The sequence below is a fragment of the Glycine max genome, chromosome 8 (genome assembly GCF_000004515.6).
Source record: "Glycine max cultivar Williams 82 chromosome 8, Glycine_max_v4.0, whole genome shotgun sequence".
Classification (NCBI taxonomy): domain Eukaryota; kingdom Viridiplantae; phylum Streptophyta; class Magnoliopsida; order Fabales; family Fabaceae; genus Glycine; species Glycine max.
Genome location: NC_038244.2, coordinates 10,330,346 through 10,354,521, shown reverse-complemented (window position 1 = coordinate 10,354,521; position 24,176 = coordinate 10,330,346). Strand labels below are relative to the sequence as shown.

The 24,176-nt window shown below is 31.3% G+C and overlaps 3 protein-coding genes across 3 annotated transcripts; 1 reads left to right on the top strand and 2 right to left on the bottom strand.

Annotated features, from left to right (window-relative positions):
• Positions 1–2,935: 2,935 nt before the first annotated feature.
• Positions 2,936–6,018, top strand: LOC100780896 (ras-related protein Rab11A). Its single transcript, XM_014778938.2, has 2 exons — positions 2,936–3,309; positions 5,401–6,018. The coding sequence occupies exons 1-2, from the start codon at positions 3,074–3,076 to the stop codon at positions 5,846–5,848; spliced, it is 684 nt and encodes a 227-aa protein (XP_014634424.1). The 5' UTR covers positions 2,936–3,073; the 3' UTR covers positions 5,849–6,018.
• Positions 6,019–7,279: 1,261 nt separating this feature from the next.
• On the bottom strand, positions 7,280–14,215 carry LOC100808859 (RNA cytosine-C(5)-methyltransferase NSUN2). The gene is made up of 14 exons (XM_003531292.4): positions 13,803–14,215; positions 13,655–13,721; positions 13,464–13,579; positions 13,204–13,270; positions 12,998–13,046; positions 12,788–12,873; positions 12,344–12,594; positions 12,199–12,254; positions 11,064–11,149; positions 10,395–10,487; positions 9,420–9,744; positions 8,717–9,246; positions 7,803–8,037; positions 7,280–7,718 (listed from the first exon to the last, which is right to left on the bottom strand). The coding sequence occupies exons 1-14, from the start codon at positions 14,063–14,065 to the stop codon at positions 7,480–7,482; spliced, it is 2,463 nt and encodes an 820-aa protein (XP_003531340.1). The 5' UTR covers positions 14,066–14,215; the 3' UTR covers positions 7,280–7,479.
• Positions 14,216–15,469: 1,254 nt separating this feature from the next.
• On the bottom strand, positions 15,470–18,717 carry LOC100807981 (serine/threonine-protein kinase SAPK2). The gene is made up of 9 exons (XM_003531290.5): positions 18,254–18,717; positions 18,067–18,141; positions 17,352–17,453; positions 16,881–16,934; positions 16,674–16,766; positions 16,486–16,578; positions 16,273–16,377; positions 16,072–16,170; positions 15,470–15,969 (listed from the first exon to the last, which is right to left on the bottom strand). Exons 1-9 carry the CDS (start codon positions 18,371–18,373, stop codon positions 15,673–15,675), a joined length of 1,038 nt encoding a protein of 345 aa, XP_003531338.1. The 5' UTR covers positions 18,374–18,717; the 3' UTR covers positions 15,470–15,672.
• Positions 18,718–24,176: the final 5,459 nt, after the last annotated feature.

Here is a 24,176-nt window from a genome sequence, read left to right as displayed (position 1 = left end):
AAGTTTTTAAAAATTGTTTTGTCCCGCCGTAAAAAAAACAATATTATCATTTTCGATATTGTTCGACATAATTAAACAACTTTATTTTCTTCTCCCTCCGTCTTCCTTAGATGAATAAATGTGATAAAATTGGTCAGATGAATTAAATATTTTTAAACCTAACAACTTTGTTTTCTTTTCACTCAGTCTTCCTTAAATGAATAAATGTGATAAAATTGGTCTGGTTAATTAAATATTTTTAAACCTAACGATGAGATGTGACACTCGAGCTTTAAATGCTGAGCACGAAATAAAATTTGGTTTTTTTAACCAAATGTAATCATGACGTGATATCTTAGATCGCAAAATATATTCAAATTATACTTTTCACTAGTCTTAGGTCTTATTTTAAAAGCTCCAAATGAATTTGAGCCTTTTGGCTTAAGCCAGTATGATCCTTAACTTGCATCAAGCTTACTCCTCGTCCCAAAAAAAACCCGTTGATAAATGTTAGACTTAATCTTTAAATTTTGAATACAAACTAAATTTATGCCATTTTAGCTTAATTTGAGTTTAGCTAGCCAAAAGTTTATACAAATCATATTTTCGTCATTCTTAAAGCCTTATTTCATAAAACTAAATTCAACATGCGCCTTAACATATTATAATTCACGATAAGTAGTATCAAGTATTTAATTGGCCTAACCTAAACTCACTTGGTAAATATATAATTTAAAGTTTAAATTTTAAATTTTAAGCATGAATTAAATATGACGCACTTTAACTCATTTGAACTTAATTCACAAAATGTCAATACATACTATACTTAGATCTTATTTTAGAAACCTAAAAATGAAATATAAAAATTGTAGTCTTATTTAATATAATCTGCGACTCACATCAAATTTAGAATCAACTTAACTTGAATCTTGGTCGATGAAATATAAAACTTGACTTTAAAATTTTAAAAACAGATTAAATTTGGATCTTCCTAGCATGATTCAGTCATGGCCAAATGTATTTTAGCATGCATTAAAAAAAATGTAAAAACTAGTCTCCCATTGAGTTTGGCTCTCAATTTAGAAGTCGAAAGGATTTTTTTTGGCATTGTTATAACTCATCACAAGCTCTAGTCAAACTCGCTCAATGAAATGTAGAACTTCAGTTTCAATTTCTTTTTACGACAAAAAAATGTAAGTTTATTTAGTCTTCCTGACATTGGACAAATTAGGTTTGACTAAAAAAAAAAAAATTTGGATTTTCTCCAGGTTTGGGCCTTTACTTAGAAGCTCAAATCTAATATAGACATTCTAATTCATTCTACTAGAATGTGCTATCAAATGAATACGATTCTATTTATGAAACGTAGGGTTCTATTATATTAGGATTTCAAATGGTTTAAAAAGATTTTTTTTATTTAAAAATATATACATTTTGATGGATTGATTTTAAAGAAGAGTTTTGTTGGATTTTATCAGATTTTTTAAATATTAAACATCTACAAAACAATCTTATCAAAATCTTTGAGATTTTGTTAGATTTTTCTTTTTCTTTTTATATTGGTTATCATATTTTATTTTCTTTCATCATATATATTATCTTTCTCTTAAATATTTTTCAAGGTGCATATGTTATTATTTTGAAATAAAAACTATCAAATATACTTTTTTTCCTATGCACTTTTCCGTTTGTTTTTTAAATTAAACTAATGTTAACAATAATATAATATAATTTGTAATGTTTTTTTCTATGACCGTCACCCTTAATTTTGTTATTCATATAACTCAATAATTCTCCTATAAAATTTTTGCCCTCATCACTAATATGTAATTGAATTTATTATGAAATAGTTGTAGTAATAAAAAAACTAACATATAATTTTAAATTTATTATTCAAATCCAAAAGTGAGGATGAAAAAATATTATAGTAATAAGGGTTAAACATAAAAACATAAAACTAAAATTAATTTAGTTATTTAAAGATTAAAAAATTATGATGGTTTTTTTTTTTTTTTTTTTATCATAGTCTCATCATTTATTATTATTTTCTTCAGCAATTCTTGTAATTTTGAATTTATTTTTAAAAATTCACATAATCCTTTTAAATTTTATAAATTTATAAAATCCTTTAAATTTTTATATGTAAATTCACTAAAATACAAATTATCATAAAAGTCTATTAAAAAATTTGATAAGTTATAATATTCTTATATAATGTTTAAAGTCTACTAAAGTTTTTTAATCCTAAAATAGTGTTTTAAAATCATAATTTAATATACCTCTTATAATTTGAATACGAATTAAATGTAGATTTTTTTTTGCCGGCGTTTAATCCAACCTTTTCGAGTTTTTTTTGTTAAGTCTTATTTTCTTCTCTCGAATGATATCTTAATAAAAGTTGAAGTTTAGCGATATTTATTTACAAATAAAATTAGTTTTTTTTTTTGGTAGAGTAGTGACAAATAAAATTAGTTGATCACTAGATCTAACAGAAATAATGTTATAATAAACTTAAAAATAATTATTTGCAACATTAATGTGTGGGCATGAGGCGAAGTATCTGTATTTTTGTCAACAGTATCAATCAGACAACTCACCCGAGAAATCCGCAACGCGTAGATAGCTGCGATCTCTGGAAAGTAAGAGCTGTCCTCAACCGTTCTTCCTCTCATCAAACACAAACAACCTGCCACTTCTTCATTTCTGCACCAGTCACGTGACACGTGTCCCACCCCTCCTCTCCAATAATCATGCACACGTGGCTTATTACAACAAAAATTTTATTGATAAAATCATAACTATCTTTATTAATGATTATGAATGCACCCTAAAAATAAATATATCTCTCACATAATTTATTTTATATGAAAATTATATTTCAAAATTTTAATCATGTAAAAAAATATTAATACCTGGCATAGTATATATAATAAAACAAACAAATAAGTGTTCCTTCAGTCAAAAAGCCAATAACGAAAAAGAGTGTGGGCTTTTAATTGGTTTTAGCATTAAAGCGAAAGAAACACCAAAACAGAGACACTATATATATGTATATGTATATGTAAGTGAGTTGTGGAGGTGAAAAAGAGTGGAAATGGCAGGTGCAGGAGGAGGGTATGGGGACGCGAACCAGAGGATAGACTACGTGTTCAAGGTGGTGCTGATAGGGGACTCGGCGGTGGGGAAGTCGCAGATACTAGCTCGGTTTGCGAGGAACGAGTTCAGCTTGGACTCCAAGTCCACCATCGGTGTTGAATTTCAGACAAGGACCTTGGTCATAGATCACAAGACCGTTAAGGCTCAGATCTGGGACACTGCTGGCCAAGAACGGTACTCCATAACTTCTTTCGTTTTCCATAGTTCTTAATTCTTAGTTTTGTTCGCGCGTGATCTGATCGCGTGGATTTGTCTGTTAACTAAGGTTTCTGAGCTGATCTATTGTGATCATCACGTTGTGTATTGGTAATTGATGATATGTGACTGAAACACGAAAAGGACAAAAAAAAGAGACGGTATAGAACATGGACAAGGATGAGTCTGAGGACTTTACCACGAAACAAGGAAAATTCGATCCAATAATACATTCATAAAGTGGAAAGGAAGTTTCTTATTGCTACCAATTCGTGTTCCACGAACACTATATGTTGCTGATCACCGTGATTTTCGTTAATTTTGACCAAATACAATTGAGCCAATTTATCACTTCGTAAAATAATTTTTTTCTTTCTACCAATTTCATTGATCATTTCTTTGTCTCCTCCATATTTGTGGATAAGATTTTAAATTGCAGTCACACTCATACATGCAGTTTCGTTGTAATCTTTTATTTTGAGAAAAATTGTTAACAAATCTGACTTAAGACCAAAAACCTTGATTTTGGGACTGTGGTTGTGATTGCAAACAACTTTCTAAAACCTTGAACAAGGTTTTAAATTGTGGTGCCTGCAGTTTTGTCACAATCCTGGATACTGTGAAAAATTATAGACAAATGTTGTTAACATGGCTGCTGCAAAGACCGGAAAAATCATGACCTTGTGGCTACATACATTAGAATTAGAATTAGTTATTTGTACAGATGATTTTGAGTTGTGACTGTGGTCTCAGACTCTCAGTTACCGAAATTGCCGGGATGCTGTTAATTACCCCACCTCAGTTTTTTGAAGTTCGCAACAGTATTTTTTTAGTAAAAAAAACTGCAGTGGAACGAATTTCTGGCCACAATGCCATTGTGTTGCTGTTGCAGCCTCTTTTTTTTTTTTTTTTTTGTGGATGATGCAGTTATTATTAAAACTCCAAGCTATATATAATCCCGTTAGATTTAAGCTTGCATTTGCATTGCTGGATGCTGCTATTGTCTTTTCTTTTTTGGTCGATCGATGCTGCTATTGTCTATGTTATGATAAATTTATGTCAACTTTAAAGGAATTGATACTAATGCCTTTTGATAAATCGTTATACAAAGTTGTTGCCTTTCAAGCTGATGCATCTGTGCCTTTGGTTTTTCTTTCTCGACTTATAATACTCTGCATTTTCAAGCTATATGAATATGGCAAATAAATGCAATAATAATTTGTAAACAAAAGGAAAATGAAAACAGAATTTGGAACATCGCATGCATGTGTAAATTTTGGTATTATTTTGGGATGGTATTCCAACTGATGGTAATGCATGAACTATTGCATAAGTTGTTTAATGTGATATGATGTGACGTTTTACAGAGTATAGAGAAATTAGTTGCTTAAATTTGTAAGGAAGACTTAGACTCTTATTATTTATATTTCCCATTTTCAACTAGCAGTCACCATTCTCCATTTATTGAGATTTTGAAAAATAACTGATTTTCAAATATGAAGTACAAAAAGCCTCAGTTTAAAACCGTTGTTTATCTTGAGATTTAGCGCACACAGACAGAACTCAGAACAAACTACGATGGACTATTCATGAAATTGGCTGCATGGGCAATCTATGCAAATGGTTCATACTTGAAGAGTTCCTTGGGTATCTCTATTATTTTCACCATCTATCATCTCAATCTTTTATTATTATTATTTTGAACGGCTTTTATTATTGGTGTTGTTGTTGTTGTTGATCCTTCAGAAACTTTAATAATAAGTGTTTTAGAACTTGTCAATTTTGATCAAGTAGCTTTAGCATGGGACATCATTTAGTTCAATTGTACTTGCTAACATAATTAGTTTTGGACATGCTTTCCTTTTTCTCACTTGTTAGTAATCATCAGTGTAGCAAAGAACTATTTTTTCTTGCATGCAATTTATATCTAGTTAGTGCTTCTTCACAAGATTAATTAAGATTATTTCTTATCATTGCTTGGTGGTTCGAATGGTTGGTTGACTTACAAGTACATTAAATGCCAAATTTCAGTTTAACCTAATATTTCATTTTCAATGGTTTATGAAACAGATACAGAGCAGTTACGAGTGCATACTACAGGGGTGCTGTGGGGGCAATGTTGGTTTATGACATCACTAAACGCCAAACCTTTGATCACATACCACGTTGGTTAGAAGAACTGCGCAACCATGCTGACAAGAACATAGTCATCATTCTTATAGGAAACAAATGTGATCTTGAGAGCCAGCGTGATGTACCCACCGAGGATGCAAAAGAATTTGCTGAGAAAGAAGGTTTATTTTTCTTAGAGACCTCAGCACTAGAAGCAACTAATGTTGAAACAGCCTTCATAACTGTCTTGACAGAAATATACAACATTGTCAACAAGAAGAACCTAACTGCTGATGAAAATCAGGGAAATGGGAACTCGGCATCTTTGTCTGGCCAGAAGATTATTGTTCCAGGCCCTGCACAAGAAATCCCTGCCAAGAGGAATATGTGTTGTCAATCATCTTGACTTTATTTATAATTTGTTTCTATTTAGTGTATTTCATGGTTGTGTTCTTATTACCAAATTTTAAAGGTTTGGCGCATTGCTTTCTGTACATTTAAATTTAATTTGTTTGGGTTGCTGAGTAAAAACTAAAATGAAAGTAGATACAAATTGTTTTTTTTTTCTTTGAACAATTGCTTGGTTTAATATACACTGTAGGTGAATTGCGTGGACTTGGAACTTATCGAATATGAAAATATCATCACTCGTGGTTATAGTTTGACATTGCTATATTTTTCCAATGGGGTCATCATGTAAGCCCCTGCAATCATGAACTTTCGTACAAGGTTTCTTCATAAATCCAGAACCAACGCCATCAATAGTGGAACTTGTTAGAAGATTAAGACAAAGGTAATGGCTTAATAAAGTGCTAATCGTTGAATTAATAATCTTAAGATTTGAATATGTAATTAATGGGTTTGTCTATTTTAGATTTTACAAAATTAATTTTAAAAGAATTGAAGAATTGAAGTTAAGAAACTTTGATTTGCTTAGAAATGATATTGTAAAGGAATTAATCCTTTACAATTAAATATAAAGTGTAAGGATTTACTTAAAGATATACCATACTCTAATTTAGTGATCCTCCAAATTGTATAATTGACATTTTGTCAAGTGAAATAATGCGAGATCTTGATATTAAAAAAAAAAGAGAGAAGTGAAATTATGCTTAAAAATGCAGGTATTACAATAAAATAGTTTTTAAATTTAAATTAAATTTAATGTTTGTTAATCTACTTAAATGTGATGAATTTTGATTTTATTCTTTTAATTCTTAAAAATTTAAAAAGTTTTAAAAATAATTCTTATAAGTATTTATTAATAGTAACATGCAACTAAATATGACATATCACGTGTCAACCTTAAATAATTATTGTATGATATGTTTAGATATATATCACTTCATCAATAGTCATTGAGACACCCATTAGATGAGTTCCACACTTTTATATTACTTTAATTTAAAATTTTCATCTCATTTGTTCCTTTAAGTGAAAATAAAATAAAAAAGAGAAAAATAAACACTAAAATGATGTAAAACTCTTTTTTAGACTATTTTAATTTAAAATTATCATCACAGTTCACTTTTATTCAATTTCTTTTTACTCAACCAAAACCCTGAATGTATCGCGCCAATTCGAATTGATTTCAACTGCCAGTAAGTTCAACGGAAAAGTACGTCAAATATTGCACGTAGAGTATTGTCAATGTTAACTACCGCAATAGACATTTTAAGCATCTCAAACTAAAAGCAAGCAAGCACATTGTAGCTAGGACGACTAAAATCTACCAGTTCCATGTCAATAATAACTTAGATGCGCTAGGAACGACTTTACAAAAAAAAATTCATGTTGTACCTCTAAAGCGTATAGCAAAAGAGTTTCCCAGAAGCAATTTATGAAACCAAAACTATAGAATAATATTAATACAAATATGGACCAGCGCCTGTGTATGAAAATAATGACGAGTTTTTTCACTATCGTTTAACAAAAACAAGCAAAATAATGGTGGACAAAATCACCATTTCTGTAAATGACAAATAGCATAAATATCTGTTACAACAGAGTAAAGAATATCTGTTAAATAGTTCACTTTTAACTCACAGTAACTTTCACGCCATCATTTATACTGTTCAACTCTTGCACATCATTAGAGGATTTGTCTGCATGCCCAGAGGAACCCTTTTCAGTGTCAAACCGTATTAAAAGCCTTTCAAGTAGTTCTTGGCAGTCCATTGCAGTAACCATCACTGACAATCTCGCCCTACCCTTCCAGCATCCAATGGCTATCGTTGACTCATCCACTTGGAGAGACTCTGCAGCAAGTGTGTTCCCTGCAGAAAAAGAAGGTTTTATAAACAAATATGTCGATGCCAATGGGTATTAAACTTCTCTATGGCATGCGTGGTGATACATACCTATATGCAGAATTACCACACAACAGCCTGGCAATAGGTTTGCTGCCTTTTCACCAAACTCAGCATCATTAAAATCTTCAAATTTTACTTCTTTGTTCTGCAGAATATGCTTGAAGTCTGCAGGAGATGCATGCAGAATCTGTTTGGTTATGTATGGGAGAATAAGGGGCAATCCTTCGGATGATATCCGGAAAGCACATGATGCAGAGCTACCTTCTCGCGCTGTTTGTCTTTCCTGCAAGATGAAAGTATATTTCACTCGGTCTAAGGAATTAATCAAAGCTTATTTATCACAGACCTGGACTGACCAATAAATATTTCGCAATACAAGTAGGAATGAAATAAAATTTACTTATTACTAAATGGTGTAGATTGGGTCAATAACTAACAGAATGCATGTCACTTGTGATATTCTAGATCGATCCAAAAAGAATTTGGTTTGTAAAACTGTTATACATGAATTATTCATTTATTAGGTTACAATTAATCCTTAGTTCCTTACCATCATATGTCAAAATTAAATGAGAAATGACTATAATTCATATCCGATAAAAATCAACATGAATTAAACTGTCATAGAAATGCCTAGGTACGGAAACAATTTATGAAATGACTCAGAATTACTATCGACTTCTTTAACCTCAAAATGTCAAATAAATTTTACACGTCACTTTTACTAATCAAATTCTGACTAAATTTGTCTCCCTTGCCTAGATCAGTCTTCAATGCCTGTATAACTAGTAGCATCAACATAAACTACCTATGTTTTTGGGCCCCTTCTAATGAAGAAATTTTAACATCAACATAAACTATTTTTACAATTTGTAGCATGGAGGATAAATAAAGCAACCACATAAAATAATAATACTAACAAAAACAACAGTATCTCTTAATTGAGAATAAATTATACTTACAAACATCTTCAGGCCAATTGATGTTATTTTAAGTTGCTGCCCAACTTTGAAGTTCAACTCAAGAACATCCTTGACTGACTTGGAGATATAATAAATTCTTTTCACATGATTTGTATCACTGTTTCTTGTAACAAGGTGACCATTGAATGGAAAACGCTCATCAATTCCATAGAAATCCCTTATACTATTAATAATTGTTTCATCTTTGAAAAAGACAACAGGGTCAACACCCCTCCATTTGCCTTGAATTTGTAGCTTTCTTTTGCCTGGAACCCTCTTTGCTGTGTTTTGTACATTATCAGGTTCTTGAGTTTCCTTGGAATTCTGTTCTTCACATGTAACAGGACCAACTTCCAAATCTTCAGTGTTGGGTTCAGCGTCATCTACATTTTCCTCAGACACTGCTTTGAAGACTTCTTCGTGTGCACTTTCTGATGAAGTAATATGTGGTACTTGTGCATCATTAAGACTCTGGTTTGCGGGTTCTACATATTGCTCATCATTTTTTATTTTTGTTTGTTCTGTAATTGCTGCAAGAAAGAAAAAAAATCTATTATGGCAAGCAAAGAAAGGTCTGACAAAATGAACATAAACAGGGCAGAAATGGAAAATTGGAATTATTTTCCTATGTTCACCAAAATTTCATCACTATCTGTTAACAGACCAGAGAGAGAGAAACAAATATGGTCATAAGAAAAACTACCTGGCAGAGGAGAAACTTTTTGCAGTACAGCAATGAAGAAGGCTCCAGTGTTCTGATCATGAGGCACTATCCTCATGCAACGCTCTAGAGGGAAATCGCAAACTTCCGCACCAGACTCGGACATCACAGGATTCTCAACTGCTTGAACACCATCTCCAGCATTTCCATTAATACCATTAGTAACGCCCTCTGGATCAACACTACAACTACTATCCACAAGATCATGATGGCCTCTGCCAGAAGGAAACATACTGGAAAGAATTACACTTCTACGATACTTAGGAACATCTTTGTAAGAGACCAACCAAGTGCCCTTGTCATATACCTGCATCTCCAAAATCAAACACCTTTAAAAAAAATTTAATGCATGCAGCTACAAAACAAAGTTAACCCCTTCCACATTTGAAGCCACAAAAGGAACCAACAGCTTCTATAAAGAATGCATGTTCAAGTTGGATAAACTTAAGAATTTTCTGTTTAGAAATTGATTTTATACCATGGACATGAATGTTGGTAACTTGACAGACATTCAACATATCAAATAGCAGAAATTAGATTAGAAAGAATTCACTACCGGTCACATTCCAAACAAAAACAAATCAGAAAAACAGCATTTTAAGTGCATCAAAATTCAAACACAACTGATGAAACAAACATTTTCAGCCTAGCTTGCACCTAGTTTCTTTTACCCACAGCTACCGTAAGGAAAGTACACTACATTGGACACTGAATATTGTCCAGAGGAAAGAACAGAGGAAGATAAGAAAGCCAACCAGCCTTAACATTGTCAAATACTCAAATCACATAATGTAAGAGGGCATTGTCTCCAAGAGAATCCGCAAAGATGAGATACACACTAAAACTTTGAGATGTATAGGTAGGGAACATATTTGTTTATTAATATTACATGTATTTTCTTCAAAACTCTGACTTCTTAAAAAAATAAATGGTAAGTTGGTCACAGCAAACACAAACCTTCCATCTCCTGAGACCTGGCCGACGAATAAGTTGTGGAAGCTCACTAGAGACATCAAGAAGTTTAACAGACCCTCCACACCTTCGCAAAACCTGCAACATGACACAAAAGAGGGCATAAAGAAAAAAAAAGGATTGAGCAGCGCTTCTCTTTATATTCTCATTTGTCTCTTTTGCTAAAAGGAAAAAATGCTTTTAGTTAAAAAAATTGACTAAAAATGTTGTTTAATAACTTTTCCATAAGCTAAAAACTTAAAATAGTTTTGAAAAAGCACCAAATATTGCACTGGATTCTAGCAAAAACATCAGCGGTAAAATAAATACTCAGACTTAATTCACTGGTTATTTGTCATAAATTACCACCCAAAATATTCTTTAAAAAATGTTGGGAGTGAGAGGGAGAGAAACAATTCATGTAACATGGGAGAAAAAGCATTCATCTAGTTTGTCAGGAAGTGAAAGGGAGAGAAAACTGCATAGAATTGCTACACTGCAAACAGCCAAAGCAGTGAATGAGGAATAGGATGTAATTAATCTTAGAAATCAAACCATGCTTCAAATCAATGTAATTAATCTTTTTGTTGATATTAATATATCAAAGCACTTTTAAGGGGAAAGCTCAAAAAAAGCACGGCTTCAACAAAGTATAGAGCTTTCAAGGTAGATTACCTCAGCAACCACAGCTTCATTCTCAATAGGATTCATTGAGCATGTTGAATAGACCATTCTTCCACCAATTTTAAGTAGAGATAAACCTGAGAATGTTAATAGACAAAATCATCTTAGATAAATATCACAAACCCTAGTGCATTTCTATTTAGCCAAGACAAAAAACAAGGTAGTTTTTTTACCACACTATATCTGTTTATTAAAGTGAGCAAAAAGAGAAAATCAATTTAAAGTGCATAATATGAAACCATTCCTTGGTGTAAGAATGTCTGTCATCTTCAGAAGACACATAATAAGCACGATAATGATACATTGAGAAATGAGGAGTGCTAGTAACAATTTCATTCTAACACGTTATTATTGGTTTCCATAAATTGGAAATTACAAAATCATGTTGGGGGCTAATTAAAAAGGAGTAAGACACAATTTTTTGGTTTCCAATCAATTTCAGTCAATAATAGTGCATTAAAGAAATTGATGGAGGGTAATAAGCCTTTGAAAGTATATGTCAGGAGAAATAAGAAATAGGAGAATATTTCTTGAAGGGAAAACTCTTGTGTGCTGAGTGCCTGTAGTCCTGTACAGCAAATCTGGTCATTAAAACCAGATTTATTCAGAAATACAATCATTGTTTTGTATTTCTAAAATATAAATTCTTGGAAAATTACTGGTCTGGTCCTTCAGGCTCAACATAATGCAAATGTGCTCTCTTTCAAAGATTTGGAAAAAAGCACAGAACAGTAATTTACAAAGCAAACTTAATCTGGAAGCACAAAAAGTTTCACTTAATGATCCTGGTCAATTTAAACACACACACAGTCAGGGATGAATCCAATCATAGACTTAAGGCATCTTATAATCAATCTTCTTTTTTTAAATGGCTACAAAAATTTTCTGGTTGAGGGGAGGCTATCCTTGACCAAACTTCAGCAAGGATTTCTAGTGATTAGTGAAATAATATATTGCCTAAAGCAAATGTCTTGAACAAAAGGTCAATGTGAGACAACCCCTGTTGGCTATTACTAATTTTCTAGCTGAAAAAAAAGAGTATGATGATAGCACCATATAAGGAAACAGAACACAAGACTAATGTTGGCAGGCCCTAAATTGGAAACAGAAAGCAATCAAAAAGCACCTCGCATAGCAATTAAAACCTGTAGGCTGTGAAGGCCATGTCCCATCCCTGTGTTCCTGCAAAAAGGTAAAATAAGTATTAAAAATAGTTTAAAGATTGAAAAGAAGATAAAAAAAGTGGAGCTAGATAAAGGAATAAAAACTACCATTTCCTCCATAGATCAGGTGCCTTACGAAGGGTACCATCTCCACTGCATGGGACATCACATAGAACACGATCAAATAACAGTTGGCTAATATTGTTATCTAACTCCATCCTTTCATAATTCCTGTTTAAACGGCATCCTGGGAAGTGCTGAGCTTCGTGATTTGTAACAATTAGGTTGGCTGTGCACATTCTTTTTGTTTGGTGGATGAGAAGATTACATCTTTGGACATCGAGATCATTTGCTATAACCTAATTATAAAAATAAAATAAAAATTAATAAAAACTGTTGCATATGTAGCTGGCCCAATCATTACAGGTCAAATTTAGATATCTCTTTAGTCAAGAAAATCAAAATGCTGCTAACTACCAAAATACATGATAAAAACAATGAATAAAGGGCAGAAACAGATATCAGCATTTTTGTAATTAAAACTGCACATACCATTCCATCAGGTAGTGATCTTGTTTTAGATGATTGGTGTATAATCTCAAGCAATTGGAATGTTTTTGAACCTGGTGCAGCACACACTGAAAAAAGGAAAGAAAAAATAAAATAGTCAGAATTGCTGAAGTTTGAATTCAAAATTAAGCAAATATAAATTAAGGGCTGGTAAAACAACATAAAGTACTTTATACACTACAAATTGCTTACTATCAAGCACAAAATGATCTGAATGCACATCCAAGAAGAGGGGAGGAACCTATATTTCAAACAACCATTAGAGTGACATTAGTTGAATTCTTGAAAGTTTATAACAATTAGTATCCTACAGGTACTAAAGAATTCAAAATTCTAAAATAAAAGAAAATCATTTTGTAACAACATGATTGATTAAAAGAGTATATAAAGTGACCCACCATACTGACAGCTTCCTGTCTTGTGATATTTCCAATCTCATTTTCTAGCTTTAAGAATTCATGGAACCTGAAAATTTTAACATAATCAGCAGATGCAGCAATTGGCATAACATTTCAATTCTTAATTTGGCAGTAGCATGTTCATGCATTTCAATAAATTTAAGAACAAGAGAGCCCAAATCGCAGTCGAGGTGGCTCCATCAACCCCACGCCACCAATATATAACATATAGATCGTCGGAAATTATATTCAATATTCACCTCTCAAGTGTTTGGTTCTTCCTGAGCTGCATCCTGGAAAAATTAGAATGCCAAGCGAAGTTCCCAGGGTACCACAGCAACGGCCGAATAGCCTCCGTCTCACCTCCTTCAACAACCTACAAGCGACAATTCAGTTCACAACCAAAAATAAACACTAACAAAAAAAAAAAAAACGGAAGCAGGTAACGTACCTCGTCGCGAAGAGAATGCAGGAAGTCATTCTCCAATTGAGAACGAAGGTCGTCGGAAAACTGGCTACTGCAATTGCGAAACAAAACGACATTCGAATGAGAAAAGAGAACAATAGAATGGAGAGTATGTGATTGTTGTTAGTCTGACCTAGAGTTGATTCTGAAGGTTGCGGGCAATGGAGTTCTGAGAACTGCGACGAATTGGTCCCAGTGTTGCGGGTCCACTATCCCCTGCTCTTTGTAGTAGAAATCGAAAGCGGCGTTCTCAGTGGCGAAGGGAGTCCACGGGGGATTGTTTTCGTTGGAAGAAGGATTGGGATCCGATTTGGAACGCTTCCACACGTTATCTCTGCTCTGCCGGAAGTGCTTTCTCTGAGTTCGGGATCTGCCTCCTCTCCCCCCACCACCCATTGTTGTCGTCGCTGATTGCTTCTGATTCTGCTTCGCCGGCGAGTTATGCCGTTAGGCTTTTGGTAGGGTTTTGGCAAATCTCGTGCGCTTCAGTAATTGATTGGGCTTTTCTGTCTCGGCAACTCGCCCAAATATACCTGGGCCTGTGCCAATCCAAGCTTTTTCCTTCCAATATAGAGTATTTACCAAAAAATATAAATTTTTTACTTGTAGTTCCATGAATTTTTTTAATAGATTTTAGTTAGCCTACAATATAAATGAGTTAATTGTTTTTTCCCTATAGTCGATTTCCGCTTTTAATCCCTAAAAAAATTGATCGATGTTAGTCCTAATAAATTTTCTCGCATCTGTCTTTTGTTTTGGTGCTGTAGGCATCTCCTTTGATAGGTTGCAATTTTCTGTGAATTTGTTTTACTTCTCAACGATATATAAAAAAAATTGAAGAAGAGAAGAGCGTTAAGTGTCTTAAATACTTGAGGTGGAACCATGACCAGCACCTAACGAGCAATGACATTAATTTCCTTTCTTAAAGGAATGCACAATGTTTTAGTATAGATGGATTATCGACTTGTCTAATTTATTTTTTTTCTGAATGAACAGGATAAAGAAACACCCCAACACCAAGAATATTCTTGTCTAATATTTATATTATATACTTATTTCTCCCGTAAATTACATGTTATATTGAAAAAAATTGATTAAAAAATAGCTTTTATTCTTCAAGATACTAAAATCAAACTTAACTTTACAAAATATATTGAAGCCTTAAACTATATTATTAAGTTGGTAGATGATGCGATCCTTTAAACATGGTGATCGATGTTTAATTCTCTGATAATGCATATAGAAAATTTTTATTAGGAAAGACAAATAATTTTATTTCTTAAATATATTATTTGGAATTCAATGGTATAACAACATTAGTGATTATGATAATAATAACAACAAAACAGAATGAGAGAAATGATAGATATGACAATGATAATGATAAAGAGAAAAAATAACTATTATCTTAATATTTTATAATTCTGCTATTTTTTAAAATAAAAATAAGAAATACACTTCACTAATATGATATGATAAGAGAATAAAGAAAGTTCTAGCCATCAAAAAGTCTTTAAAGTTAATTTGAAATTTGAAAATTTATATATTTTCAATTAAAAAAATTAACAAAAGGTTAGTATTTTAGTCATTTTTAAGGAGAGCATGATGCATCAGCATCCCTCATATTACATTAGTTGTCTAGTGCTTTTAGACGATGTCGATACAACGACAATGATAGATCAGTTATTATTCAAATGTGAATTTGTCATTTAACGTTTTATAGAATAATAATTACATGAAAACGAGACATCGCAAATTATTTATTTATAATATATAGAGAGAGAGAGAAAAGGGAAGAAAGAAAGCCAAGCTACTACTATATTATTAATCATTACATATGCATACAGTCTTGATTTTTTGGCTAAGCATTAAAAAAACGAAGAAAGCAGTAAAGGCTAGAGAGGTTTTGTTTGATTCTTCCCTATCTATCTCGTCAAGGAACAACATCTTATCTTAAACTGCTTTTGAGGGAGAAATAGTGTGCAAAGTGCAAGCATCATCATTCACAATGCACAGACAAAATCACCGCTTGTCTCAATGTCATCGATGTCAGCATCCGCATCAATATCATCGAGGTCCATGCTGCCCCCAACAAATTGCTCACCAACTTTTGGGCCCTCACCCGGTTTCCTAGCCTCTTGAACTATGGCCAGTATTTCTTCAATGCTTTGAGTGATTTCAGATGACTCTTCATTCACATGATCATCATTCTGCAACACCCCTTCGCCCTCGTCCATAAATTCTAGTGGCAAATTCTTTAGGAACCAAGGGTGCATTTTAATCTCTGGTATGGTAATTCTCTGCTTCCAATTAATAATATAACCCAAAGTTAACATCATATAATAATAATAATAATAAATGTTATTATGTTATGCAACAAATTAACATATAAATAATTGTACCTTTTCCGGGTTGGCCACAAATATTCTAGACAAAAGGTGCCTACACTCTTTACTGATTCGTACATAGTCTGGAATTGAATAGTGGACACTAAGAATTCGCTGTCAAAATTATCCAAAATTAATAAATTAATTAATTGTGTGACTAATTTATTACACTAGGAAAACTAAAAGGGAACTCGTATTATTATTGGTCCAACTAACCTGAAGTGTTTTTCTGAAGTTTCTTGGGTCTTCTGGGTCTTCAAAAGGATATGCTCCAACCAACATCACATATAAGGTCACCCCACAAGACCAAACATCCGCGACCTAATCATTCTCAAGGATAAGAACTTATCAGTGGCCAAACATTTGCTCCAAATGAGTGAAGCCACGGTTACATGATTGGAAAGGGAAATTTAGATGATGTATAGTTACCTTCCCATCATATTCTCTTCTTGACAAAACCTCTGGTGCAATATAGGCAGGGGTTCCTACCGTTGATTTTGGCTGGGAGTGCAAAACAGATGACTGAAGAAAGATCCGAACGTAAAGTTGAGTAATTAACTAGAATTTGAAACATCATGTTAAATGAAATTAAGTAGTAATAATTAATAAGTTCTTGCCTTTGAGTAACCAAAGTCACAGATTTTAAGTCGTGGTGCTGAGCTTCCATCTAGAAGTGTGTTTTCCAGCTTAAGATCTCTGTGGCAAATTTCCTGCGACAAAATTACACCTTCAATTTCAGCTAGTTTAAAGTAGTATGACTTAATTTGAATCATGTATTGAAAAATATAAACCATTTAGATTCAGATTAGACAAAAATACGGTACCATTGAATGGCAATAGCTGACTCCAGAAATCAGTTGCTGAAAGAAATATCTCGCCTATGCATGGAAAAGGAGAAATTAGTATGAAATTTTCTGTTTACAAGTATCTAGAATGTGAAATAAAGAAATACTATGTATAAAATAAAATTAAAAAAAAAAAAAAGAGTCTAGATACGATGTACAAATTAAATAGAGTTAAATACAAAAAATTAAATTATATGAAAGCAGCCAACAGGCTATCAACTTGCCATTTGAAATTTCACACACTACTATGTATATTTGTTTAAAGAATAAACAGTACTCCCACTTTGTTTCATGCAAAATGTAAAGTTGATGCAATCTTAATTTATTACTGTTTTGGAATCTAAAAAGGTCAATAATACAATGGCCATCTTGGACAAAAGCACTATCATAAAGCCACAGAAGCTTTTCGTTATCAATTATTATAAATGATTAAAATCTAATCTAATCTACCTCGTCCTCACTGAATCTCCCAGCACTGCATATTCTTTCAAACAGTTCTCCCCCGGAAGCATATTCCATGACTATTGCAAGATGAGTTGGAGTAAGCAACAACTGCGATGAATTATGTCACAAATCGGCATAAAAGTCAAGATGCAGTTAGCTAACATGTTATAGATCACACCTAGACTAGTCATTTAGTTACAATAATATACATAAATGAGGAGCGACAAAAGATAAATCGAACTTTGAATGAAGAGGAAACGTAACATCTCATGTTGCAAGAGTAAAGGAGTAATGTGTGTCTTCTTTCAAAGCACCCATCTTTTTTGCCTGAGAAAGAATTTTTTAAATCAAATTGAAAAGATTTCTTGTTCGGTTCTTTACACGATTCTGGAAATTCTTATTAAGAAAAACCAAAAAAATGACCCTAAATATTGAGATCCTTCGTGGAACTGTATATGGTAGAGAATAAAACTGAATTATGAGGAAGATAGAAAGAAACCATGCTTTAATAACCCGTCTCGAATATTTATTCCATTATGGGACAAAATTGAATTTAGGACAAGAGTTTAGGTGTATATGTCCCTGGATGCATATAGATTTTCATTTTTCACAAAATTGGTAAGAAGTAGATAAAGAAAGGGAGTGATTTTCTTCAGAGAAAGCAAATAATTACACTTTGAGTTTATACTCATTGAAACCAAAAACGTCTCCAATTCCGTACCTCTTTAAATCTAATGATATTGGGATGCTTCAAGGACCTATGATTTATAATCTCTCTTTGCACGTGTTCATCAATCTGCAAAACCCAATAGAACCCCATTAACAAAGGACAATCTAAAAAACATATGTACACAAGACAAGATTAAGATATGACAAAAGAAAAGATACATGGAATTTGAAAATAGAACCTTGAAGCCTCTCTCAATGAACTTGATAGCATATAATTCACCACTCCATTTTTCCTTGACCAGCTTTGCCACACCAAAGTTTCCTGACCCAATATCTTTAATTATCTCATACCGTTCCATGGTTAAGCTTGCAAGCTTGAATTGATCGAACTCTCTCTATAATAACTATCAGCAACAGGGTGTTGTTGTATTAATTGAGGTGTGTGAACTAGCCAATCTTTCTATCTTGCTTTTCTTATTGGACTTGTACTACTTGTTTGCGTGTAGCATCGCATCTTTTTTATGGCCTCCAAATTCCAATGCACAAAAGTTTGCAATAAAAGATGATTGGGTTCTGGGTTTAGATGCCCTTGTTGCAAATTACAATTGGACTGCCACTATACCTTCAGACACAGGACTTTGTATGTCAGAAATATATACTGTATTTAGTTTAGGTAGGTATAATTTATGAGAGATGACATATCCTTTTTTATTTTTTCCTTTATAATGATCTTAATATCTTATAAAAAAAATACAGTGAACAACATACTGTTTTTAATATATTGAAAACACAAAACTATTTGAAATTTACTTAGAGAATATTGTAAAAGAATGAAAACTAGTATTTACTATATCTTATAATTACATATTTTAAGTATAATTGAATTATTATTTGATAGTATGTATGAATACGATATCAGTATTATACGTGAAAACTTTTCGCATTATGGTCTGCAATTTTGTTCACATCAGATAACAATCCTCACATAAGGAATCTCACTAATCCGAGTATGAAGGATAAAACTCTTTTACCAAGTTTTAATATGATTACTTATTAAAAAATGAATTACAAAATAATAGTTAAATTTATAATCAGATGCTTCAATTAAAAAGAAAATTGGAATTTATATATTTGTCTATAAAACAAAGGGGAAAAAGTGAAGTAAAACTATTGGTTTATTAAACATATGTAAAAAAAGTAATATTATAGAAATAAATATTACTTTAAACCTTGTAATTTAAAACCTTCTATTCAAGGTTTTAAAACAGTTTGTGGCTGTAACTTTAATGTCTGTCTCTACAATTGTGAGCTTATTTGTCATATTTTTTTTCTTCTTTTCGAATTGTAACATAAGATATTCTCATGATGATAATAAATCATGAGATTAGTCTCTTAAAGAAAGTAAAGTAAAAAAAAAAAACTATTAAATGAATAATATGTTATAATTAAATAAAATGTCAGAGATAAAAAAAAGTGACACATGGCATAAACGCATTGGCTGAAATTAGTAGCAGACAAACAAAGATTTTGATCCGACGATGCAGTGGATTGTTTTGAGGACCAAACGTCGGGTAAGGACAGCGACGCATACTCGCCCTTGGAGGAACGCGAACATGCTCAAACTCAGAAGGCGAGTCAACTGGTGTTGACCATTTTGAGGGTCAGGAGCGCGAGTATCAAAACTTTACTACTCTCAGCGAGTGGGTGTGGGTGCGCACTACAGAGAAGTAATAAGCGAATGAATGGGGTACTAGTTACGACTTACGAGGTGGAGCAGCTCACAGCCATGCTTAGACAGTTTTGGAGAAGGCCTTATCTGACACCTCATTACAGATTTAATTAAATTGCATCATATTTATTATAAAAGTTATAAAATAACATAAGATATATATTATAATTTTATGTATTTCAATAAAAAATTGGCTCTTGTATAAACGGAATTATCTTATAAGTTAGAACTGATGGTTTTTTTGGAAAAAAATTTACCCTGGGTTTTCTCTTCAGTTTGAACTTTTAGCATACAACTATATTAAATATTTCAAAGAAAATTTTGTCGTTCGTAATTTTATCTAAAGATAAAATTGTCTACAAAATATGTGTTTTATAAAAAACTAAAAATTAATACAAATCCAAGCTTAATCAACTTGTTTCATGAGTCACAATGTCCACTTACATTATTTAATAGTTTACAAAATATTTTTTTTACATAATTTTTAAAAAAATTGTAATGTACCTTTTTTATATTGAAATATTTAAAATATTGCCATGTAATTAGCGTTTTTATTCCTTCTAATCGTAATATTAAAAGACTATTTTAAAAAACGAGTAATAATTTAAAATGGAGTAAGTAATTTTTCTCGAATAATTTGTTGCTTTACAAATTAAAACGAATGCTCTTTTGACTATTCAGGAAGAAAGCACAGTATTTTGAGATCTTAATATATATATATATATATATATATATATATATATATATATATATATATATATATTATTTAATGATTACTCTTTGTTTTATTTCTATAAAATAAACTAAACTGAAATAAAATAGAATATTTTAACTTTATAGCTAGTGGCATGGAGGCCTTTCTTATAATACCTCTCCTCACCGAGAAATGTAATTTTATCATTATTTAACAATATTGGTATAGTTTTATTTTGTATATTTTTATTTATATTCATGTTATAGCTTTTAACTAAATTTCAAAACATTTTTATGTGTAAGGAAACTATTGATATTTATTTATTGTTTTTAATTAATAGTTGAACAATTCTTGCGAATATTATTGACTAACAAATGGTTGATAGCTTGTCAATTTAATGATAAAGAATACTAGTAATACATGGATGCTCTGATTTTTCACTTAATTGCTCAATGATTTATATTTAGATAAAGATAAATGTTAACACACTCTTTTGAATACATTTTATATTATTTATTGAGATAATTTTCATTTTTTGGACATCACACAAAATAATCAATTTTTAAGGGTATAACAATACTTTTACATTTTACTATTTTTTTTTACTTTATTTTTAGTTATTTCTCTTAAATCAAACAACTCAAAAATTTATTTTATTTTGGTATATTTCTCTTTTTTATATAGTTATCTCCTTATAACTAAGCAGAGCGTAACGATTGTGTTATCACTCAAAAATATTTTTTTAGCAAGCTATTTCTTAACTTTTTGTATAAATATGTGTTTGGAAAAGGTTGGAAACACAATCAAACAAATGCATCTTTACAATTATCTTTTCCGCCTATTTTTCTTTCAAATTACTTGTTCCTGTCTTGCTATTTTCAAATTCATTTATGTTTTGATATAGTATATCTCTAAATTTCGTTACAATTCATTTCCAAAGTGGTTTTCTGAGTAATTTGAAAACCCAATACAGTTGATACATATTTCTCCTTTCAACTCCAAATTAATTGATTATGAATTTAAATTTTGAAATTGCGTTAAAGCAAAAGTTAATGGAAACACATTCAACTAATCTTATTATTTCATGCAACAACAGATTAAAATCAACCATTATCAATATCTCACTTAGGTGCATCCATCACATGTATACAAAAATAGTCATGCCACACAAATCTTACCACATAATATTCGATCCAAGACTCTAAGTCATTCGGAGCAATTTCTTTAAAAAATAGTAAAAATAAAAATAATTGTTATTATTGTAATACATATGAAAACAAAATATGAGATGAAATAAAATATCAAGTTGAATAAGTTGTGAAAGTATCTGGTGGACATAAATGACAACAAAACTAAGAAAAAAAAGCAAAATTTGATAACGGCTGAAAAATTAGAGATGGACAATGTGTTCAAATTATAAAATTAGAGAAAGTAAAAAAATCACAATATTAAATATATATTTATATATATTTTCTTAAAGTGAAGAGCTGCTGCCACATCAATTATGAAGCAAAGTTCATACAAGACAATCTCCCCAAGGGTCATCATCTCGACAAACCATCACTAACAATTTAAGCCTAAACTTAAATTGGATAATAAAAAGCGTAAAATATAGTAGTACTAAACTTAAATTTTATGTAACAGAAACTATGTACCTGCCAGAGAAATTGCGTGGTGTTTGACTATTTGCATATATTTGAGTTCATCAAACAATGTGCATATTCATAAAATAGTAAATGGAAGGTATTTTTTAAATGTATACTAGTATTAAATAATTACAAAAAATAACAAATATCTTTAAATTTTTGAATTAGAGATTAATTACATTTCTGATTTTGTGATTACTATTTATTCAAATTTTTGACATGTAATAAAAATCAAATACTTTTATTTCACTAAATATAACTCCATTGACAAATTAGATTTATCTTATGTGTATGTGGTTGGAAGTTGCAAGTTGTAGCATGGAAACTTGATTGAATGAAGGGAGAATTCAGAGTTAGAGTGTAAGCAAAAGCAATATTTTTGGGAAGGTGGTGGGGCCAGCACTGTCCTTGGGAGAGGGATGGTGGTGGGCCCCATTTTTCTTTGTTTGGGGAATGGTGGAAGAAAGCCAAGGAAAAGTGGTGCATCCAAAAGCATGAACGGTTGTGGTGAGTGTCATGAGAAGAAGGAAATGTTAAGTGGGGACTTTTCTTCACTTCGGTTTGAGAGAGAAACACTGTACACTGCAGCCAAGCCATCATTTTCATGGATTTCTGTCACCACATGCCATTCTATCGCCCCCACCTTCAATTTACTATTGTTTGAATTACATTTTTGTAAACTTAAATTTTAAGTATACTTTTGTTTATAAAAGTATGTTAAGTTTTTTTTTCCCATAAAAATGAGTTTATAGATAAAATTTTATTTTTGAACATGTTTTTGGAGATTATTAAACATAATTCTTATTTTATTTTCAAATATATTTTTAAAATACTTTACTAAAAATCCAAACATACTCGTCTTAGAATGTTTATACATGCTTTATCTAAAATTTGTACATGCTGCATTAAATTTATAAGTTAGTTAAATATTTTTTAATTATGTTATTCTATACTTTTGAATTCTTTAACTGATGATTTTATATTTTTAATTTTTAACTTTCAGCTAATTTGGTTAAATATAACGTTAATAAAATGCAATTATAATTCAATTTATTTTCATATTTTTTAAAAAAATAAATAAATATTCCCTTTCTACAATTAAACTGAAAAAATGCTATTGTCATTTTGCATCTTAGGAATTTTTTTTCTTAAACAAATGATAAAAATTAGATATTTTTATCCCATGTCTTTCACTATTCCCTTTCTATTTTCATCTATTATAGGTCTATTCAAAGAAACGTGGTGCAGTGTAAGTGATTATGTGATATTACATCTATACCAATAATTTTGAGTTCCTTAATTACGTCTTATCCCTCAATTCTTCATTTCATTATTGTATGTAGTGATCAAATACTATGTATATATTATCCAACAAACCTCAATTTGTCGAGGGTGTAGTGAATGACTGATAGCCGATTTCTTTGAAAGTTAACACACTTGGGTGGTGACGGCATAATCTTGAAAATTTTAGCATACTGGGTAGGAAAGCCTAATAAAATAGTCCAACCTAATTACGTTACGCGGAAAATGAAATTTGTCATAACGACTAATAACTAATTTTCAACGTTAATCTGTAAGCCGAGTGAGAATGGGTAGCATTAATTGGATTGAGCTTTTTTTTTTTTTTATAATGAATGGCGTGTTATGTTTTTTTTTTTTTAATCATTATGGCGTGTTTTTTTTTTTTTGTTGAGTTCATTATTGCGTGTTATGTTTACTTGTCTGGAGGATAAAGTTAATTTAAAATTATAACAGTTATTAAAAAAATTAACTGTTGACATTTAAGAATTTATTTTAGGGTTTGCTTAACTAACCCCAACTAAATATGAGATTAAACAACCCCATTTCTATGTGGCTTAATAAAATTACAATTATTTGTTTAGATTTTTTTTTGGAAATTGCTATTTCCACTCCCTCTTTCTACTTATACACTTTCCTTTCAAATTTGTTTACCTAAAATATCCTCTCACCTTCTGGAATTTATTTACATTCCTCTTTTCAGAATATAACTTCCGGAAGGCAATTCTATCTCAACCGCAAAATGCAGATTACAATCCAGTATTAAGCACTTCATCTCAACCGCAAAAGATAAA